Source organism: Lontra canadensis, unplaced genomic scaffold (assembly GCF_010015895.1).
Source record: "Lontra canadensis isolate GAN:19392208 unplaced genomic scaffold, GSC_riverotter_1.0 scaffold244, whole genome shotgun sequence".
In the NCBI taxonomy this organism is placed as follows: Eukaryota; Metazoa; Chordata; class Mammalia; order Carnivora; family Mustelidae; genus Lontra; species Lontra canadensis.
Window position 1 is genome coordinate 71,564 of NW_022631238.1, and position 17,618 is coordinate 89,181.

At 44.1% G+C, this 17,618-nt stretch overlaps 1 protein-coding gene across 5 annotated transcripts in view; it reads right to left on the reverse strand.

The window, feature by feature from the left end:
• Positions 1–381: 381 nt before the first annotated feature.
• MAGED1 (MAGE family member D1) overlaps positions 382–17,618 on the reverse strand; it is a 55,627-nt gene continuing 38,390 nt past the window's right edge. For 3 of the 5 annotated variants that reach the window (XM_032849735.1, XM_032849732.1, XM_032849733.1), the window contains 12 exons: positions 6,588–6,661; positions 5,142–5,858; positions 3,821–4,489; positions 3,620–3,683; positions 3,314–3,393; positions 3,049–3,140; positions 2,745–2,824; positions 2,611–2,653; positions 2,284–2,346; positions 1,429–1,543; positions 799–1,184; positions 382–592 (listed from right to left, as the gene is read on the reverse strand). In XM_032849735.1, coding sequence (XP_032705626.1) covers positions 807–1,184; positions 1,429–1,543; positions 2,284–2,346; positions 2,611–2,653; positions 2,745–2,824; positions 3,049–3,140; positions 3,314–3,393; positions 3,620–3,683; positions 3,821–4,489; positions 5,142–5,858; positions 6,588–6,632 — 2,346 coding nt within the window. In that variant the 5' untranslated portion in view covers positions 6,633–6,661 and the 3' untranslated portion in view covers positions 382–592; positions 799–806. Of the gene's footprint in view, positions 593–798; positions 1,185–1,428; positions 1,544–2,283; positions 2,347–2,610; positions 2,654–2,744; positions 2,825–3,048; positions 3,141–3,313; positions 3,394–3,619; positions 3,684–3,820; positions 4,490–5,141; positions 5,859–6,587; positions 6,662–7,191; positions 7,397–17,162; positions 17,187–17,618 lie in introns of those variants that run through there. The other 2 variants (XM_032849736.1, XM_032849734.1) reach the window with 2 other exon arrangements.

The following is a 17,618-nucleotide window of genomic DNA, read 5'->3' on the forward strand; positions in this document are numbered from 1 at the left end:
TCTCCTTCAACCACCCCCTCTTTGGGCCTTGTCATTAACTGGAGTTCTACCTCCTCTGTCTTCTTAAATGCAACTATCTGACCACCTACACCCTCTCTCATTATTTCATCTTTTAATGTCACTCCAAGACACCTAGCAGCATGTCTCTTACATATGAGTCACCTAAGCAGAATTTATAAAGTAAACCATACTCGTTCTTGGACCTCATTAACATTTGTGTTCATTACTTCCTCCTTTGTTTCGTAATCCCTAAACAGAATCTACCCATATTTTTACCAGTTGAAAGCTAATCTGCACCTTAGGCTAGAACTGAGGCCCTCTCTTTCCCATATATACAAGTTGATCTCTCCCCAACATGGAAAAACCAGAGAGCACATCTAATTCACTTTGCAGTTTCAATGTTTATTTCTGATACCAAAACTTGACAGCACACAAGGGGGGAAAAAAGCAACAGACAAGGAACAGCAAATAAATTTATCTTGCATGCCACTTTCAGTCAACAGGACGTGGCTCTCTAGATAGCTGTGTTTAGAAGGAATCTGAGGCTTCAGCCTCACTCAGGGAAAAGACTATTGCAACTGATTAGCAATATCTGTGGACATAAGAAAGAAAAAATTAATAATCAAGGATATATTTCCAATAGTAAGAAATAAAAATACCAAATAGTGCTTCCCTGTACTTTCCTCATCTCCCCACCATGGGTTTCCCAGGACTCACAAATCGTGCATATAAATACATTCCCACATACCCTCTATCTCCCAATGACCCTAACTGCCCAAACCAAAGTTATATACCTACCCAACATCTCACTCAACCCAGAAGAAACCAATGGCACCAAAGTTGGCAGCAAAGTTGGCACTGGCTGTACCACCAGGGCCAATAATGGGGCCAGCGAAGGTCTGAGGAAATCTGGAGCGGGCATTCTGGTGGTATCTGGCCCAGAAAGTAAATGGGATTCTAGACCAGGGATCGCCAAAATCTCCTTCCTCATCCCAGGTCAGCAGCTCAAATTCAATGTCATCCCAGCTCCAGGGCCCAGATACGGCCTCATCTCCAATCCCCATGCGGGTTCTTGCTTCAGCCCGGGCCTCAGCCTCAGCTGCAGCAGCATCCAGAGCATCCAAGGCCTCATCTGCAGCCTCCATGAACTGTGCAGTCCAGTCACGAGGATCTCTTTTCTGAACCTGAGATGAAGAATAGAAAGTAAAACAAAACCCGTAATAGTAGGAGTTAATATTTACGACACACCTGCTATATATTTAGTACTCTACTTTGTGCTACTGTTTACATAACAGCAACAATAAATACCACAAATAATGCAGCACCTACCATGTGCAATATCTGAGGTCTTTTTCCTGCTCTGGGCCTTTCCCAGCCAGTCATACATCATCCCTTCACCTATCAACTCTGGAATAGTTCCCCTATTACCTCTGCAATGAATCTCAGCACTTTCATCTTGCTAGTTTCATGGTAGGAACGGAGGCCCCAGAGGAACTCATACTCAGGAGGGTTGCTGTTGGGCACTCGTCTGTAATCCAGGTACCTTATAGAGCAGAAAAGTATTTGTTTCTACCCAGGCAAGAATGGTAGTCCAACAATGCATCATACTATATTCAAAACCCTCAATTTTAGGTAGCAACCCCTCCCCCCGGATTCATTCATAACCCAGCTTAATTCTATTTTTTTTTCAAATTTATTTTTATTTTTATTTTAAATTGGCTCCATGTCCGGTGTGAAGCCCAATGCTGGACTTGAACTCACGACCTTCAGATTGACACCTGAGCTGAGATCAAGCCAGATGCTTAACCAACTGAGCCACCCGGGCACCCCATAAACCTAGCTTAATTATATTCTAAGAGCCAGGTCTTCAAACTCCTGTACCAGTGCTTCTACATTAAGCAGCCACCTAGAACTGCAGGGTGGCTTATATAAGGTCATAGAAAGGACAATGCTTAATCTCACCCCTTGTGTGCCAGCTCTAACTCCACATTCTTGTAATCTTGTTATTGAGACACAGTTGGCCCACTGCAATGATTACTGTACACCTCAGCCTTGGAAACGTCAAGTGTGGGTATAGTGGACAGGCTTTACTTGCAAGATAAATATACTGCAGAAAAATCCAACCACAAGCAGGGATACTTGATAAACACTTCCAAGTATGTATGTGTTTTTCTATGTGAATGTATACGTATAGTGTAAGAAATGAGCATAGGAAGGATTGTCTGAGGCTGACCAGCACAAAGAACTCATGAGGACCGACAAAATCCCTTAGATAGCACTTACTTTTGCTTTACAAACTCATAAGTGAGAAGTTTCCTCAGATCTCCAAGAAGAGGATGTCTCACCCTGATAGTATAAAAAAACAAACCCATAATCAGAAACTATGACACTGTCCAAAGAAAAGAAAAGAGCTTCCAAGCACAGAGGTCAGAGATGAGAGAAGAGACATAGAGTTCAGAACTATTTGCCCATCCACCCAGGGTACATCCTTGGGCTCTGTACCTCCCCAAACCAATTCCCCTAGACCACCAGGCTGATGCAATCCTGGGACCATCCTCTGTTGCCAAAGGATAATATAAACAGGCAAGAGATGAAAGAGCCCAGTCATACCCAGGACGCAGTCCCATCTTGCGTAGTGCCTCCCAGAGGACAGCTGCAATGGGAGGCAAGGGGAGACAATGCACGGAAAATGAGCACGGAAATCAGGCTGTAGCCAACCCCCAGCTGCAGGTCCAGCCACTCACCTTCACTGGCACGGTTGCCATTCATGAAGATAACGCCCAATATCACTAAGAGGAGACCCAGCTTGGGTGTGTCTTTGGTCCTAAAGGGGTACAAAAAATGTGTTTTCAGTAGCCATTTGTATTAGACACCCGGGGCAGCTTACCCATCTAGCTTCCCCAGTATTCCTTATCAAGGGGGTAATTCTACCTCCGTTCTGACCATGAGCTGGTATGTGATCCTGAATCTTGGACCATGACCTACTTGACACTCCCAGAAAAAAGCACCACTGAGAAAGGCAATGTTCCACCTCTTTTCCCATCTTACGTTCCCAATATGCCAGCCAGGGACTCAGGGGTACTGATGAGAATATACAGGTGTTCTTCTTTGTCAATCTCCTTCAGTTGAATCCCAAATTTCTACAGGGACAAGAAAACAGACTATGAAATTACAGTATCTAGCACTGGCTACCCATATTCAGTTGCTCACCTCCCTGTGAGACTTCAGCTCTAAACTCCCAGTAGGAATCCCATGAATCTTTGTTATCAAAACCTTCCCTCATTATCCCTGTTCCTCAGGGCTGCCTTCTCACCTTCTCCAGGACAAAGCATGCACGTTCAATGATTTCTGGATAAACATCAGTGTATTCACGGATGATATCCCTCAGCATTTCTGCAGGAGAGAGAACAGGGTACCTGAGCTGAGCAGGGGCCATGGAACTACAACCCCTTTGCCAGTCCTGCTAAAGGGAACAGAGTCAGGGCCCTCAAGAATGAAAAATGAAGAATCAGCCACAGAAAGGGGACTAAAGGGGAGGGGACATATAAGCAAAGGGATGTCCATAGAGCATGGGGTGAGGGGAAGGGCAGAGTGCTGGGGGAGGGCATTGGGTTCCTACCTGAGCGCTTGATGGGCACCTTGGTATAATCTTTAAGCATCAGGTACTTGACCAACTTATTTGCCTATGAGGGGAAAAAAGGAAATCATTAAAGTTATTAAAATAGTTATAGGAAACTTGAATGAATAGGAGTTAGAAGATAGAAGGACAACAAAAAAAGGAGGAAGAGAGGGAAAAGTGACTAGGAATAACAGTTCTTACTCTTTCCTGAAGAAGGGCCACATCTCGGGGCTGTGAGGCACCCAGGTTCTGTGAGGCACGCGAATTGGGAGAGGGGCGCAGGTTTGGTGAAGGTCGCAGGTTCTGCCAGTCAGGTGGAACTGGCCAGTCAGTGGGGATCCAGTCAGGTGGGAGCGGCCAGTCAGTGGGAATTGGCCAGTCAGGTGGTAGAGGCCAGTCAGGTGGTAGGGGCCAGTCAGGAGGGCCTTGCCAATCTGGAGGACCCTGCCAGCCTGGTGGGTTCTGCCATCCAGGTGGGGTCTGCCACCCAGGTGGATTTTGCCAGGCCAGTGGGTTCGGCCAGACAACTGGACCAGGCCAGACAATGGGGTTCGGCCAGATCACTGGATTCTGCCAGATCACTGGGTTTGGCCAGATCACTGGGTTCTGCCAAGCAACTGGGTTTTGCCAGGCTGGTGGGGTCTGCCTAGCTGGGGGGCTCTGACGTGCTGGTGGGGTCTGCCTGGCTGGCTGGTTTTGCCAGCCTGACGGGTTCTGCCAGGCCAATGGGGTCTGCCAGAGCACATTGGGGGGTGCGCCAGGGGGGTTCTGAGTGGTAACTGGAACCGGTGCAGACCTCCACGTCCCTGTAGCCAGTGGGGCCCGCCTCTGATCCCCACTGCTGTTCTCGTCCACGTTCAAGTTATTAATCTGCATCATTAGAGAGAAGGAAGGTCCAAGGTCACCAGATGTTTGTTTCCTCACCCTATCTATTACAGGAAGGTCCCCTAAAACCCTCACCTGTAGTGACAGCCTGACCCACTAGCCAATGGTCACCCTGAGTCCTGGGCTTGTCTTTCACTGTCTTCAAAGCAGGAGTTTCATCTCTGCATCAGGACAGGAGCAACCCAAGGGTGGGGCCTGAAGCTTCTCCTCTTCCTATGTCCAACACTGGCTCTGCTTGTACCACCCTGGACAAATCACTCAAGTCACTTCACCTCTCTAGAACTTAATTTCCTTCTCTGGGAAACTGAGACTATAAACCCTAGCTGGTAACATCTTGAAGACTGAATGAGATAACCTGCGTGAATGTGCCTAGCTCAAGACCTAATACACAGTGGCTATTATGAAAATGTAAACTGAATTACGTACACAGTGTATACATTATGTGTCCATGTCTCATCTCCCCATTAGTCTGTGGATATCCAGAGGGCAGAAATTATCACATTCACCTATCATCCCCTACAACCTAACTGAATACAGGCCATTATAAACGTACTTTTTTGTGTGTTATTTAGAACAAACGAACCTCAGAGAAGAAAGGAGAGAGCCCAAAGCAAAGTGGAGCTAGCAGGGATCTCACCTTGCGGGTCCTCTTGCCCCGAATTATAGTCCTGGACTCCAGATTCTGAGCCTGGGAACCATCTGCTGATGTCTGTGCAGCTGCACCATCAGATTCAGGGATACCTGGGTTGGTCTCTACCTCAGGCTGGTTAGTGGCCATCTTGGCTTGGTTAATATTCTGGGTCTGCGTATCAACTGTTGGGGTCTTAGTGGTGTCATTCCAAGCCTTAAAGGCTGTCTTGGGCTGAGTGTTGGCCGTCTCACTGGCACTGAGAGACTGAGAGAAATTGTAGGTGGCATTTGGGCCCACCTTAGTAGTGGCATTCTGGGCCTTAAAGGCTGTCTCAGACTTGTTAGCAGTTAACTCACTGGTGGTTGCTGCCTGGGAAAAATCATAGGCAGCATTTGGGCCCTTTGGGGTGGGATTCTGGGACTTAAAGGCTGCCTTAGGTGGCGCATTGGGCATCTCCTTGGCATTCAGAGCCTGAGAGAAATCATAGGCACCATTTGGGCCTTTTGTGGGGGCATTCGGAGCCTTAAAGGCTGTTTTGGGCCTAGCGGCAGCTGCTAAAACCTGAATATCGGCCATCTCACTGGCTGTTGGGGGCTGTGAACTCTGGGGACTAGCATTAGGCCCAGCTGCTGTAGCCTGGTTGGTAGGTGGAGCCTCCGAAATCTGGATGGCCTCCATCAGGGTCTGCATAAGCAAGGTGCTGTCTTCTACGGAGGCCTCAGCCTGCAAATACAGGGGGAGAAAAGGAAATTTCTGGGCCTCCGAAGTGGAAGCAGGAGGGTTGGAGAAGCAGTGCAGGGGAAGTGCAGGCAGACGGATGGTGCAAAAAGGCTGAGGCGCAGATCTAGAAGACCAGCAAGGGGTGATGGGAAGCGGAATGGTAACAAAACGTGTGGTAGGGATGGAGTGGGGCAGGACTAAATGAGGGGTGGGGCGGAATGAGGAGGGGGACGAAGTAGAATGAAGGGGGGGGTGGGGGGTGATGGAGGAGGTTAGAGCAGAGAATTGCGGTGTGTGGCAGGAGCTATGGATGCGAGGCGAGCCAGAGCAAGGCTGCCGCCTCGAGGAGTTGAGGGGAATAGTGGGGAGGGGGGGGTGCGTTGCAGGCGTGGGGAATGCAGGAGAGAGGGAGGGTGGCGACGGGAGGTTGGGGGAGGGGGTGGCAGACTGCTCTACAAGCGTCAGGGCTGTGGAAGAAAATGGTTCCTTACCCAACCCGCATTCTCTGGGCAGATTGCCCTGAGTACTAACAGGGTCTCCCCTTTCTCTAAGCAGGGACTGATGGCTGAAAAGGGACAACCCTCCCCCCGCCCCAATAAACCATGGGAATTTGAAAGACGACGGAGCCTAGGCACGAAGAAGGCAAAATCAGATCCAGGCTTTTGGGCGGCCAAAGGGGCCCCAGGGAACTGTCGGCTAAGGAAATGGTGGGGTGGGGAGTGGAGATCTCACCTGGAAGCCGAGGAGGCCCGCACCACAGTCCATTTTCTGAGCCATGGCTCCTGTCCCTCTGGCAAGAGCAGAGCCTGGGGGATGTGGGGGAGGAGCTGGGCGTTATACTACAGAGGGCAAATAGGAAGGACCGAATTTGGGGGAGGGGGGTCGGGTTTGACTGTGGGGGAGAATGAGGCGCTGAATGTGAAGGGAACGGGCTGGATCAGTGTGGGAAAAGTGAATGGGTGTCAGGATGGAGGCTCTGAATCCCGAGAAGCTACTGACGGGGAGAAGCTTCAAATCGGGGTTTGGAAAGCCAGTAACAGTTCTGAATCCAGGGGAAGTGGGTTGGGACTCGCATATGGTAAATTGAATGGAGGTTTCGAATCAGGAGGAATCGTATGACAGTACAGATTGAGGTCGAGAAATCTGTGGAGATTTTTAACGATGGGAGGGGTTCGGAGAACGAACAGGGGTTCTGAGTAAGGGAGGATCGGGTAAGGGGCGTGAATGGGGGTTCGGGGGGTGGAAGGGGGATCAGAATCCGGGGTAAAGGGATCGAAATGAAAAATGGGAGGCCCGCACCAGGGGGCAGATGCCCTGTCTGGGGGCTAAATCTCACCTTGCCTCAGGCCCCAACCCCAACCCCCTCGTTGCCTCCCTTCTTCACGACTCAGAGGATCGGGATTGCAGTGCTCAGCTCTCAGCAGCCGCACCCTCTCCTTGTCCAGGAGAAAATGCCAGCGCGGCAGCTAGGACGACCCCGCCTCTCCGCCTAATATACCACCCACCGCCTCAGATAGTTGTGCGCATGCGCAAGACCTGACCGACCAAATAAAAGTCCCGCCCGCTTCCCCAACAAAAGCTTCGTCCTGAACACCATGATGCGCATGTGCAGTGGGAGGCAATCCCGCCCCTTTGCCAACACACCATCCCACCACCAACCAGGTCGACAGTATACCACGGTCCCACCTCCTTCATCAATATCCCCTCCCCCAAACAGATGCGTTGTGCCTTTAGGTCCCACCCCTTGCCCCACTCGCCGGCCCCCTACCTTTTCCGCAATGCGTCTCTGTTCTATCCCCCCCTCTTGTGGCCCCTCCTGTCCAGTCGGCAAGCACCTCCACACACACACACACCCCCGCGCCTAGCACCACTTAGGTCACTATTAAGGAGGTGTCCGTGTGGGGTCTCTACTGCAACAAGTGCTAGGCTCCTGCTAAGCTCACCTACTTTGGGACCCAGGGAAAGGAATGGCCAGACTGTTGGAGGTAGAAAGTCTGCACCTGTCACAAGAATTCGTATGATCCCTCTCAACAGATCCCAGACTCATAAACATTAGCTTCTTTCCTGCCCTTTGTGCAGCTCCAGCCATGCGCATATTTCGTGCGCAGGTGAGGAGGGGAGGGAAGGGAACAGCTTGAACATCACCACGCAATCTGTGCTGGGGGTTGTCTTTCTCTCAGGCAGCCCTGGGAGGTTAATGTCAGCAACCCCATTTTACAGGTCAGAAAGCTAAAGCACAGACACACTGAATTACCTAGAGAAGGCCACAGAACCAGTGAAGAGAAAATGCAAAATGTGAGCCTTGGGTCCTCTTGACTCCAAAATCCTTGTTCCACTAGTACTGGCCTGGGAACTGAGGCACCCTACTCTCTTCAGTTTTGAGGGACAGCCCACACATACACCTCCTGTGCCCTGTCAACACCTATTCTAAACAAGCAAGGTTTGTATTCCCCAGGACTTAAGCTCATGCTCTGCATGTGGGAGAACAGAGACCCCTAGTCCCCATCCCCTCTATGTGGGTCCATCCAGGTGTGGGAATTGTTCCTGGGGGGGGGGTTCCTCTCCCTGCTCCCATTGTCAGTTCTCTCCCTGTGAGTGGCACAAACACCGCTGCCCCTGAGGCCTTCCTGGTGCCCGCTTGAGAAGCCAGGACAATCAGGCTCTTACGTGCCTGAACCACGGCAAGCCTGGATTTAGTGTAAATGTTTACCCTGGTTCCTTCCAGGGCTTGGGCCTCAACTCCTGGGATGAATTGCTGGTATATTCTACCCCTAGCTGTGTGAGCTGGCTCAGGTCATTCCACTTCCTGAGCCAGATTCTCAACATACAAAATGGGAAGCACAAATAGCACTGACTGGTGTCCGACCCAAGGACACACATGCTGATATGCTTCCAGATGACTGGAGACTCAGAGAGAAAATCATATACAGATGTGAAACGACTCCAATTAACTGATACTTTCCAAAAATACAAGGCAGACCTTGGTACATTTCACATTTGTTCTGGAATCACGTCCTGCCAGGAGTCTGCATATGAAAGAAAGCTAATGCTAGGAAGATGGCAGCATTTGGTCCCCAAGGGCCAACATCAATTCTGCCTGGCTGGATGACTTTCCTCATCTGTTGCATAGCAACCTCCCCTGTCAGCTGCCTGTTTTTCCTCAGCACTTCCTCTGTAAAGTGTCTGCAGTGGGACGTGATCAGACTCAGGAAAGCAGGTCTGAAACATCATTTTATATGCTATCTGCTTCTACATCTGTATCTCCAGTCTTGCTTTGGCCTATGAACTCTAGATCCATAATCCAACTGCCTGCCTCACTTCTGCAACTGGATATTCTTCAATATTTTCAAATTTAATAGGTCTCAAACTGATTCCTTTGTACATATCCTCTTCCTCACGGACACTGTGTTTCTCCCTTAGTCATGCCACTCTCTCCCCCTTAGAATAAAAAGCCATTTAGGGAAATGGATTTTCATTTTGTTTTATTCACTGCTGTATACCCTTTATCTACAATGACACCTGGCATATTTTGTGTGCTCAAAAATGTTTGTTAATGAATGAATGAATCACACCATCCACCCTCTTGCTCAAGCCAGAAAACTGAGAGGTATTCTTTTTTTCCTTCCTGTGTTTCCTTATGCAAACAGTGCATATTTGTCATTAAAAATTTAAACATTGCGGCACCTGGGTGGCTCAGTCGGTTGAACACCTGACTCTTGATTTCAGCTAAGGTCATGATCTCAGGGTTGTGAGATGGAGCCCTGCGTCAGGCACTATGCTCAGTGTGGAGTCTGTTTGAGATTCTCTTTCTCTTCCTCTGTCCCTACCCCCACTCACACACACACTAAATAAATATTAAAATATGAAAATAAAAAGAATTTAAATAATAACATTAAGTATTTTAGAAACTGAGTAAACATCACTCCAAATGGCATCATACCAACCTGAGATAACTGATAATAAGATTTTGATGCTACCTTTTCATGTAATACTTTGTGCATACATATGCTTACAAAAATGGGATTATAGATATGCTGTATTTTAAACTGCATTCTTTCACTTAACTGCCTCCCACTCCTTTCCTCCACCTCAACCCTCATCTGCCAAACATGCATTTTAACAACCATTTTTGTATCTTTCCATGTTTAAAAAGTCATTATTTTTTACTATTTTTTACTTATTTTTTACTATTTCACAAAAATTAAGGTCATATACACTTTAATTCAACAGATTTATTATAGTTAACACTAATCTACCTCTGACTCATTTTTTAACACTGCTGCATAATATTCTATGATAGGTATGTACTGCAATGTAGTCAGTCATTTCCCCAATGACGGTCACCTAGCTTCAATGTTTTGGGGAGCAAATACATGCACACAACACTGCAATAAAATACTTGTACATATATCCTTGTATTTAATGCTTAATGTTTTTCATTCCTGTGACACCAAATGCCCAGGAATAAGACTGACATACTCTACAGTGCTTGGTAATATAAAAACTTTTCCAAACTTTGTGTCAATGTGACATGTATTTTATTGGTATCTCTCCTGTGGTTTTAATTTACATTTCTGAGGCATGTAGTGAAACACACATTCATGTATTAATGGACCTATTAGATTTTTTGTAAAGTAATTGTGCAAGTCTTTTTATCTTTTTTCTTATTTTTAGGACTCTTTCTACAGTCCTACAGATGCTTATTGAAAACCCTTGGGGCTAGATATACTTCAATTATTTTTTTCATGTTTTAGTAAGGGAATACTGTGTTACATACTATATACTACATAACAGTTCAAGCTGCAAAAGCCTTTATGAAGGCCAGATATTTACTTTTTCACATTCTCTTAGCAGCCAAGAGAATGTGATCTAGGATTTATCAGTGTGGCAAGGTCCTGAAAACTACCCTGAGGTTCAATGATTCACTAGAAGGACTCACAGAACTCAGAAAAGGTGTTAAAGTCATGGTTATTTTTTATTACAGCAAAAGCATACTGATTTTAAATCAACAAAACCAAAAGATGCAGAGGAAAGACTCCAGGAGAAACTAGGCATATGCTTCTGGTTGTCTTCTCTCAGTGTAGTTGTATGGCTGGTGCTTAAATCTCCCAGCAAGTTAGGTGGCAACCTGGGAAGTTTGCCTGGGCTGGGATTTTACTGAGGGTCAGTCAGGTAGGCACTGAACACTCGTGTGGCTGACCTTAGTTACTCAGCCTCCAGCCTGTGCAGAGGTACCACAAGGCCACAGGCCCACTGTATATGTAATATATAATACCAAAAGGGCCAAGGCCTACTATAAATCACACTGTTAACATAAACCATCTAGTATGGCCCAAAGTTCCAAGCAAACAAAAAGACACTCTACTCAGGCTGAATATGCCAAGGGCTTAGAGATTATCCCCCAGGAGCTTGTTAAGAATCAGACCTATCTTTGGAATATACAGACTTTTAATTTTTTTTAAATCATAGGGTTTACAGACCCCACACATCTGTGGAGTCAATTCTACTACAATCCGTTTCTAGGAGCAGCTTTGGTAGCAAGACTAACGGCAGCATGTAGTATCCAGTGTTCATTGGTGGCAGTAATGGTAGCCAACCAGCTAACACTTAGCTAACACAACCAGCATGATTTCTGAAAAAAACAAATTTTATTAATTCTACTTTAAAAATGTTTAACTTTTTATTCTGAAATAACTATAGATACATAGGCAATTGCAAAGATAGTACAGAGAAATCCTATGTACCTCTTCAGCCACTTCCCCCAATGGGCACAGTTATGAAACTATAATGCAATATCAAAACCAAGAAACTGACACTGGTATGATATATGTGTATCGTTCTACCACATATGGAGGTTTCTATAGTAATCACCATAGCAACCAATATACAGAATTAGAACATCCCCACAGATTTCCCTGTACACTCAAATTCATCATCCTTCCCTCCACTATCCCTAACCCTTAGCAGCCATTAATGTGTTTTCCAACTTCATAACTTCAACACTTCCAAAGATTATAAAATAGAATCCTATGTCACATTATGACTTTTTTTTTTCACTCAGCATAATACCCGTGAAATACACCCAATTTGTTACGTGTATGTATTAATGGTTTGTTCCTTTTCATTGCTTAGTACTATTCCATGATCTAGTTGTGCCACAGTTCGTTTAACAATTCACCCACTGAAGGACATCTGGGTAGTTTCCGGTTTGGGGCTATTATGAAAAACGCTGCTATAAACATTTGTGTACAGTTTTTCTTTTTTCTGTGACCATAAGTTCTCATTTCTCTGGGATAAATGCCCAGGACTGCAATTGCTGGGTAGTATAATAAGAACATGTTAGTTTTATAAGAAACTGCCAAACTTTCCCAGAGTGGTTGTATCATTTTACATTCGCACCAGCAACGTATGAGTGATCCATTTTCTCCAAATCCTTGCCAGCAACCTGTTGTACTTTTTTAGCCACTCTCATAAATATGAACCAATAACATTTACATTTCCCTAATATCTAATGATGTTGAACATTTTTAACCTGTACTTATTTGCCATCCATATATCCTCTTTGGTAAAATGTTTCTTCATATCTTTTGCCCATTTTCTAATTGGTTTCTTTTTCTCTTTTTCATTTCTCTTTCTTGCCTTCCAATAAGCTAAACTTTTTTCTAGAACTCCACTATTCTGTTTGTATCCCTCTAAAATTCATATGTTGAAATCCTAACATCCCCATAGGTGATAGTATTAGGAGGTGGGCCTTTGGGAGGTATTGAGGTTGTGAGGGTAGAGTTCTCATGAAAGGGATTAGTGCCTTAGAGGCTCCAGAGATAGTTTTTTAATCCCTCCCACCATATGAGGACACAGTGAGAAGAGGCCAGGAAAAGAGGGCTATGAATAGAGCCCTCACCAAATGTAACCATGCTGGTGCCCTGATCTTTGGCTTCTCAGCCTTGAGTACTGTAATAAATAAATTTCTGTTGTTTATAAGCTACCTAGTCTGTGATATTTCATTACAGGAGCCCAAATGGACTAAGATAAAGTCTATTTTATCTATAATGTTTTTGAGCATATAACTTTAAACAGACTTTTATAGTGATTGCTATAGGTATCACATTATATATATTATCATATTATATATTATCATATCATATATGTATATATGTACATATATGTGTGTGTATACACACACATTTTATTTTTGATTTTTAATGATTTTATTTATTTGTCAGAGAGAGACTGAGAGAGAGAGAAAGAGCACAAGCAGGGGGGAGCAGCAGGAAGAGGGAGAAGCAGGCTCCCACTCCCCCAGCAAGGACCCTGGGATCATGACCTGAGAGAAAGGCAGGCACTTAACTGATTGAGCCACCCAGGTAACTGAGCCACCCAGGTATCCCGACATTCATATATTTTAAGGTTTTACTGATCTTGTCCTGACTGGAAGAAATCTGGGTGCCTAGTTGCATATTTATTTATTTATTTATTTATTAAATTTATTTCTTGCAATTCTGGAGGCTAAGAAGTCTGAGATCAACACACCACTCATGTAACATTTTGGCCATTTAGTGAAGTATAGAAACCTTACCTCTGTTTCCATGCTTTTACCATTATTTATATTACATTTATCTTAAATATCTCCTCTTCATACATTAAGAACTACAGACACTGTTCTAATTATGGCTTTAATCATCAAGCATAATTTAAAGAACTCAAGAGGAAAAGGAAAGTATATTATGTTTACCCATATTTTATTCTTTTTGTTGCCCTTTCTTCCTTACTGATGGTCCAAAACCCTTTATCGTTTCGTTTCTTTTTCAAGAACTTTCTCCAGGCATTCTTTTAGGATAAGAAGGCTGGTAACAAATTCTCTTAGTTTCCCTTGTCTTGAAAATGTCTCAATTTCCTCTATATATATTACTAAAGAATATTTTCATTGAGTGTATAATTTTTGGTTGACAGTTTCATACTCAGAGCCCTTTCATACTCAGAGCCCTTAAAAAATACTGCAGCCTCCATGCTTTCGAATGAGATAACTACTGTCATCAATTTGGTGTTCTCCTACAGGCAAAGTATCATTTCTCTCTCTGCTGGCTTTCAAGATTTTTAATTTCTGTCTTTAGCTTTCACAAGTTTGAAAATGATGTGCTTTGATATGAATTTATTTGGCAGTATCTTTTTTGGAGTTTACTCAGCTTCTTGATTCTATGAGATTATGCTTTTTTCCAAATTTGGGAAATTTTCAGCTACTTTTCTAATCCTTCTTTCTCTCTTCTTCTGTGACTGTGAGGACACCTATGCTATTTTGTAACAGTCCAACAAGGGCCTGAGGCTCTGTTTTTGTTTCACACTCTATTTTTTTCTCTGTTGGTCTGACTGGATAATTCTATTGTTCCATCTTAGAGTTCATGGATTTATTCTTCTGTCATTATCCTCCTGTTGAAGTCATTTATTGAGTTTTTTTTTAAAGTTCATTTATTAGTTTTCAGTTTTCAATTTCCTTCTAATTCTTCTTTATATCTTCTATTTCTTTGAGAGATTTTCTTTCTTTTTTTTAAAGATTTTATTTATTTGTCAGAGAAAGAATGAGAGCGAGAGAGACTGATAAAAAAAACACGAGCAGGGCAGAGGGAGACGGAAAAGCAGATTCCTCACTGGGCAGGGAGCCCAATGCGGACTCGATCCCAGCACACTGGGATCATGACCTGAGCTGAAGGCAGACGCTTAACCGACTGAGCCACCCAGGCGCCCCTCTTTGGAAGATTTTGTTTCTTTTTCGAGACTTTCTGTTTTTCCATTTGTTCTTTTTTTTTTTTTTTAAGATTTTATTCATTTGACAAAGAGAGTGAGAGAGCACAAACAAGGGGAACAGTAGAGGAAAAGGGAGAAGCAGGTTCCCTGCCAAGCAGGGAGCCTGATCTGAGGCTCGATCACAGGATCCTGGGATCATGACCTGAGCCAAAGGCAGATGCTTAACCATTTGAGCCACCCAAGTGCCCCTTTCCATTTTTTCTAAGAATGCTCACAACTGCTCTTTGAAACATGCTTATGATGTCTATTTAAAAATTGTTGTTAGATGATTCTAATATCTGTGTCATCTTGGTGTTGGTGTGTGTTAACTGTCTTTTCTCATTCAAGCTGTAATTACCATAGTTCTTGATATAACTAGTTATTTTCAACTGAATCCTAGATATTTTACATAGTATGTTATGAGGATGTGAATCTTATTTAAATCTTCTGTTTTATCACATGTGGGTGAGTCCACATTCCCACTCAGCCTTCAGTGATACCTGACAGAGAGGGGCTCCTTTTTATTGAGGGCTAAGTGAGAGTTCCAGCTCCATATTAAGGTTTTACTGGTATCAGCCTGACTGGGAGGGACCTGGGTACCTGATTACACAGCAAATGTGTTATCATATTTAGTGCTGGGTGGTGATAAAAATCCCACTTGTCCACTACACCTCCTTTTGACATAACTTCATTGGTTAGAGGGAGATGCATCTCATTATCACCTTTAGGGATGGAGATCCAGGCTCCCCACATGCCTTCTGACATTGTGGGGACTGGGCTATTCCCACTCCCCATTTGCCCTTCCCTGACACTCTGTCAGGAGATTAACGACCTCATTACAGCCCGTGAAGGGTGGAAGTACAGGGTCTCTAGCTGGCTTTTTCTGGTAGGTGTAGGGCCACAGTCTCCCCTCTGGCATTTAGCTAGACTAGGGCAGTTATTGTCTGAAAAATAATTTCTGTCTTGCAATGTTGTCTTTGTCTTTTAGATATGGAAAGAACAGAGTTATGTTGGGGCTTTTTATTTTTTGGTCTATGTCCTTCGGGGTTTCCAGTTTGTAAGCTTCTCCAGCATCTGGTCTGGGATATATAAGGCCAAAAGAAAACCCAGGGAACTCACCACCATGTCATTCCTTGGGATCCAAATTCCCTAGAAGTTGTGTCATCTTATCTCTAACTTTCAAGGTCTTCTCATGTTTGGTTTATATACAATGCTTAGGGATCAATAGGGAAGTGTATTACACCATTTACCTCTTCCTGCTAGAAGCGGAAATCCTCAATTCTAATGCTTTTTAAAAATGTAAAACCATTGGAATTTCTAATGTATGGCCATACTGTAAGAAAAATAATTTGATCTCTTATAATATATATAGCACTTATTTTGTTGTTTTAGATGATTTGCTAAAACATCAAGAACAATTTTGGGTAATAATCTCAGTAAGTAACATCCTTTTCTTTTTCCTGAAATGACTTTACCATTTTACCACTTAGAATGTTTGTTGCTTTTTTACAAATAGTTTTAAAAACCATATTTAGTAGTTTCTCTCCTATTTTACTTATTCATAATATTCCCTATGCCTTATTCACAAATGTAATCCACCACCTATGCCTGCTGAGTCTACAATTTTAAGCACATCTTAACTGTATTCTATTCTATCATCTTACTGTTAGAAGGGAGCATGAAGAGAGGGAGAAATGGAGAAAGAAAAACTGAAAGGGTGGAGAAGAGGAAAAGGTAGAAGGAGGAAAGAAGAAAGAAGAAAACAGGGATCAGAGAACGAATGAATGAAAATAGTTGCCTCTCTCTGAGGGCATCATATACCACTCATATACATGGGGAATATTCTGCTGCTCCTATCATATGATGGGGCCTGTTCATCTCTGTGAGGCTGTCTTTGCTAATATATTTTTATACTTTTGTAATATGCCCTGAGCTGAGAAAAACTATGTGAGGAGGCCTAAAGCTCAAAATCCCTATAGACACCACAAAACCATTTCTATTTTATAGTCTTCAGCTATCTTAGCCTTACCCAGGAAGTGAGGCACAAGGTCACATTGCTAGAGGATCTCACAAATCAACCTGGGGCTTCTTCCCATCCCTGAAATACAGGGCCTAGGTTTCTCCAGTTTTCAGGTACCCCCAACATCTACTGACTCTTTGCTTCTTGTCTGCTTTTCTTCTCAACACAATCAACGTGAAGCTGGAGGTACAGACTTGAAAAGAAGTGCTAAAAACAAAAGGCTAAACAAACAAAAAATCAGTGACTTTTCTTGGACTCGACAGAGAAATGAGGTTTAAAACAAACCACCATCCTGAAATCTTGAAGAATAGGCAAATCCAGAATCACAAATGAGATATACTTACCCGAAACCGAAGCCACTAAAGCTATAAACTTGTAGGAACACTTAACTGATAACTTTGACAAGTTGCTGGAGGCTGAGTGTGGACTACAGTGAAAGTGAGAAACTCCCAGGAGTGGAAGTCTTGGGGGAGGCACACTTTCATGGGTTTTACTTCCAGGAATCTCACCAGGTTGTCAGAGTGCAGATCTAAGAAAGACACCCTTGTAGCCCTGGCAGGAAGAGGGGAAGAGTCCTTGTGAATATCCTAATGAAATATGCCCAGAACCTTCTCCATAACAAAAGCCTACTCTTCAGGAGGAAAGACTACCAGAGCCTTGTTCCAGAACCATGGTGGAAGGACATCCTGCTCACTCCACTCCCTCTAGTTTTCCTATCTCACCTAAGGCAGGGACACAGAGAAGGGAACTACACAAGAAGAAATACCTGCAAAGGTCATAGGCGCACTAAAACTCTGACATTTAACTAGAATATTATAAAACACTCCCTTTTCTCCCATACCATACCACCCCAGCAGCAGGGCTCCAATATATTAACAATGGGTTATAACGGAATGAACTGCAAGACAGACTAAGGAAGAGAACTTAAGGAAGCCCAAAGTCAAAAGAGGAAACAAAATCTAGGA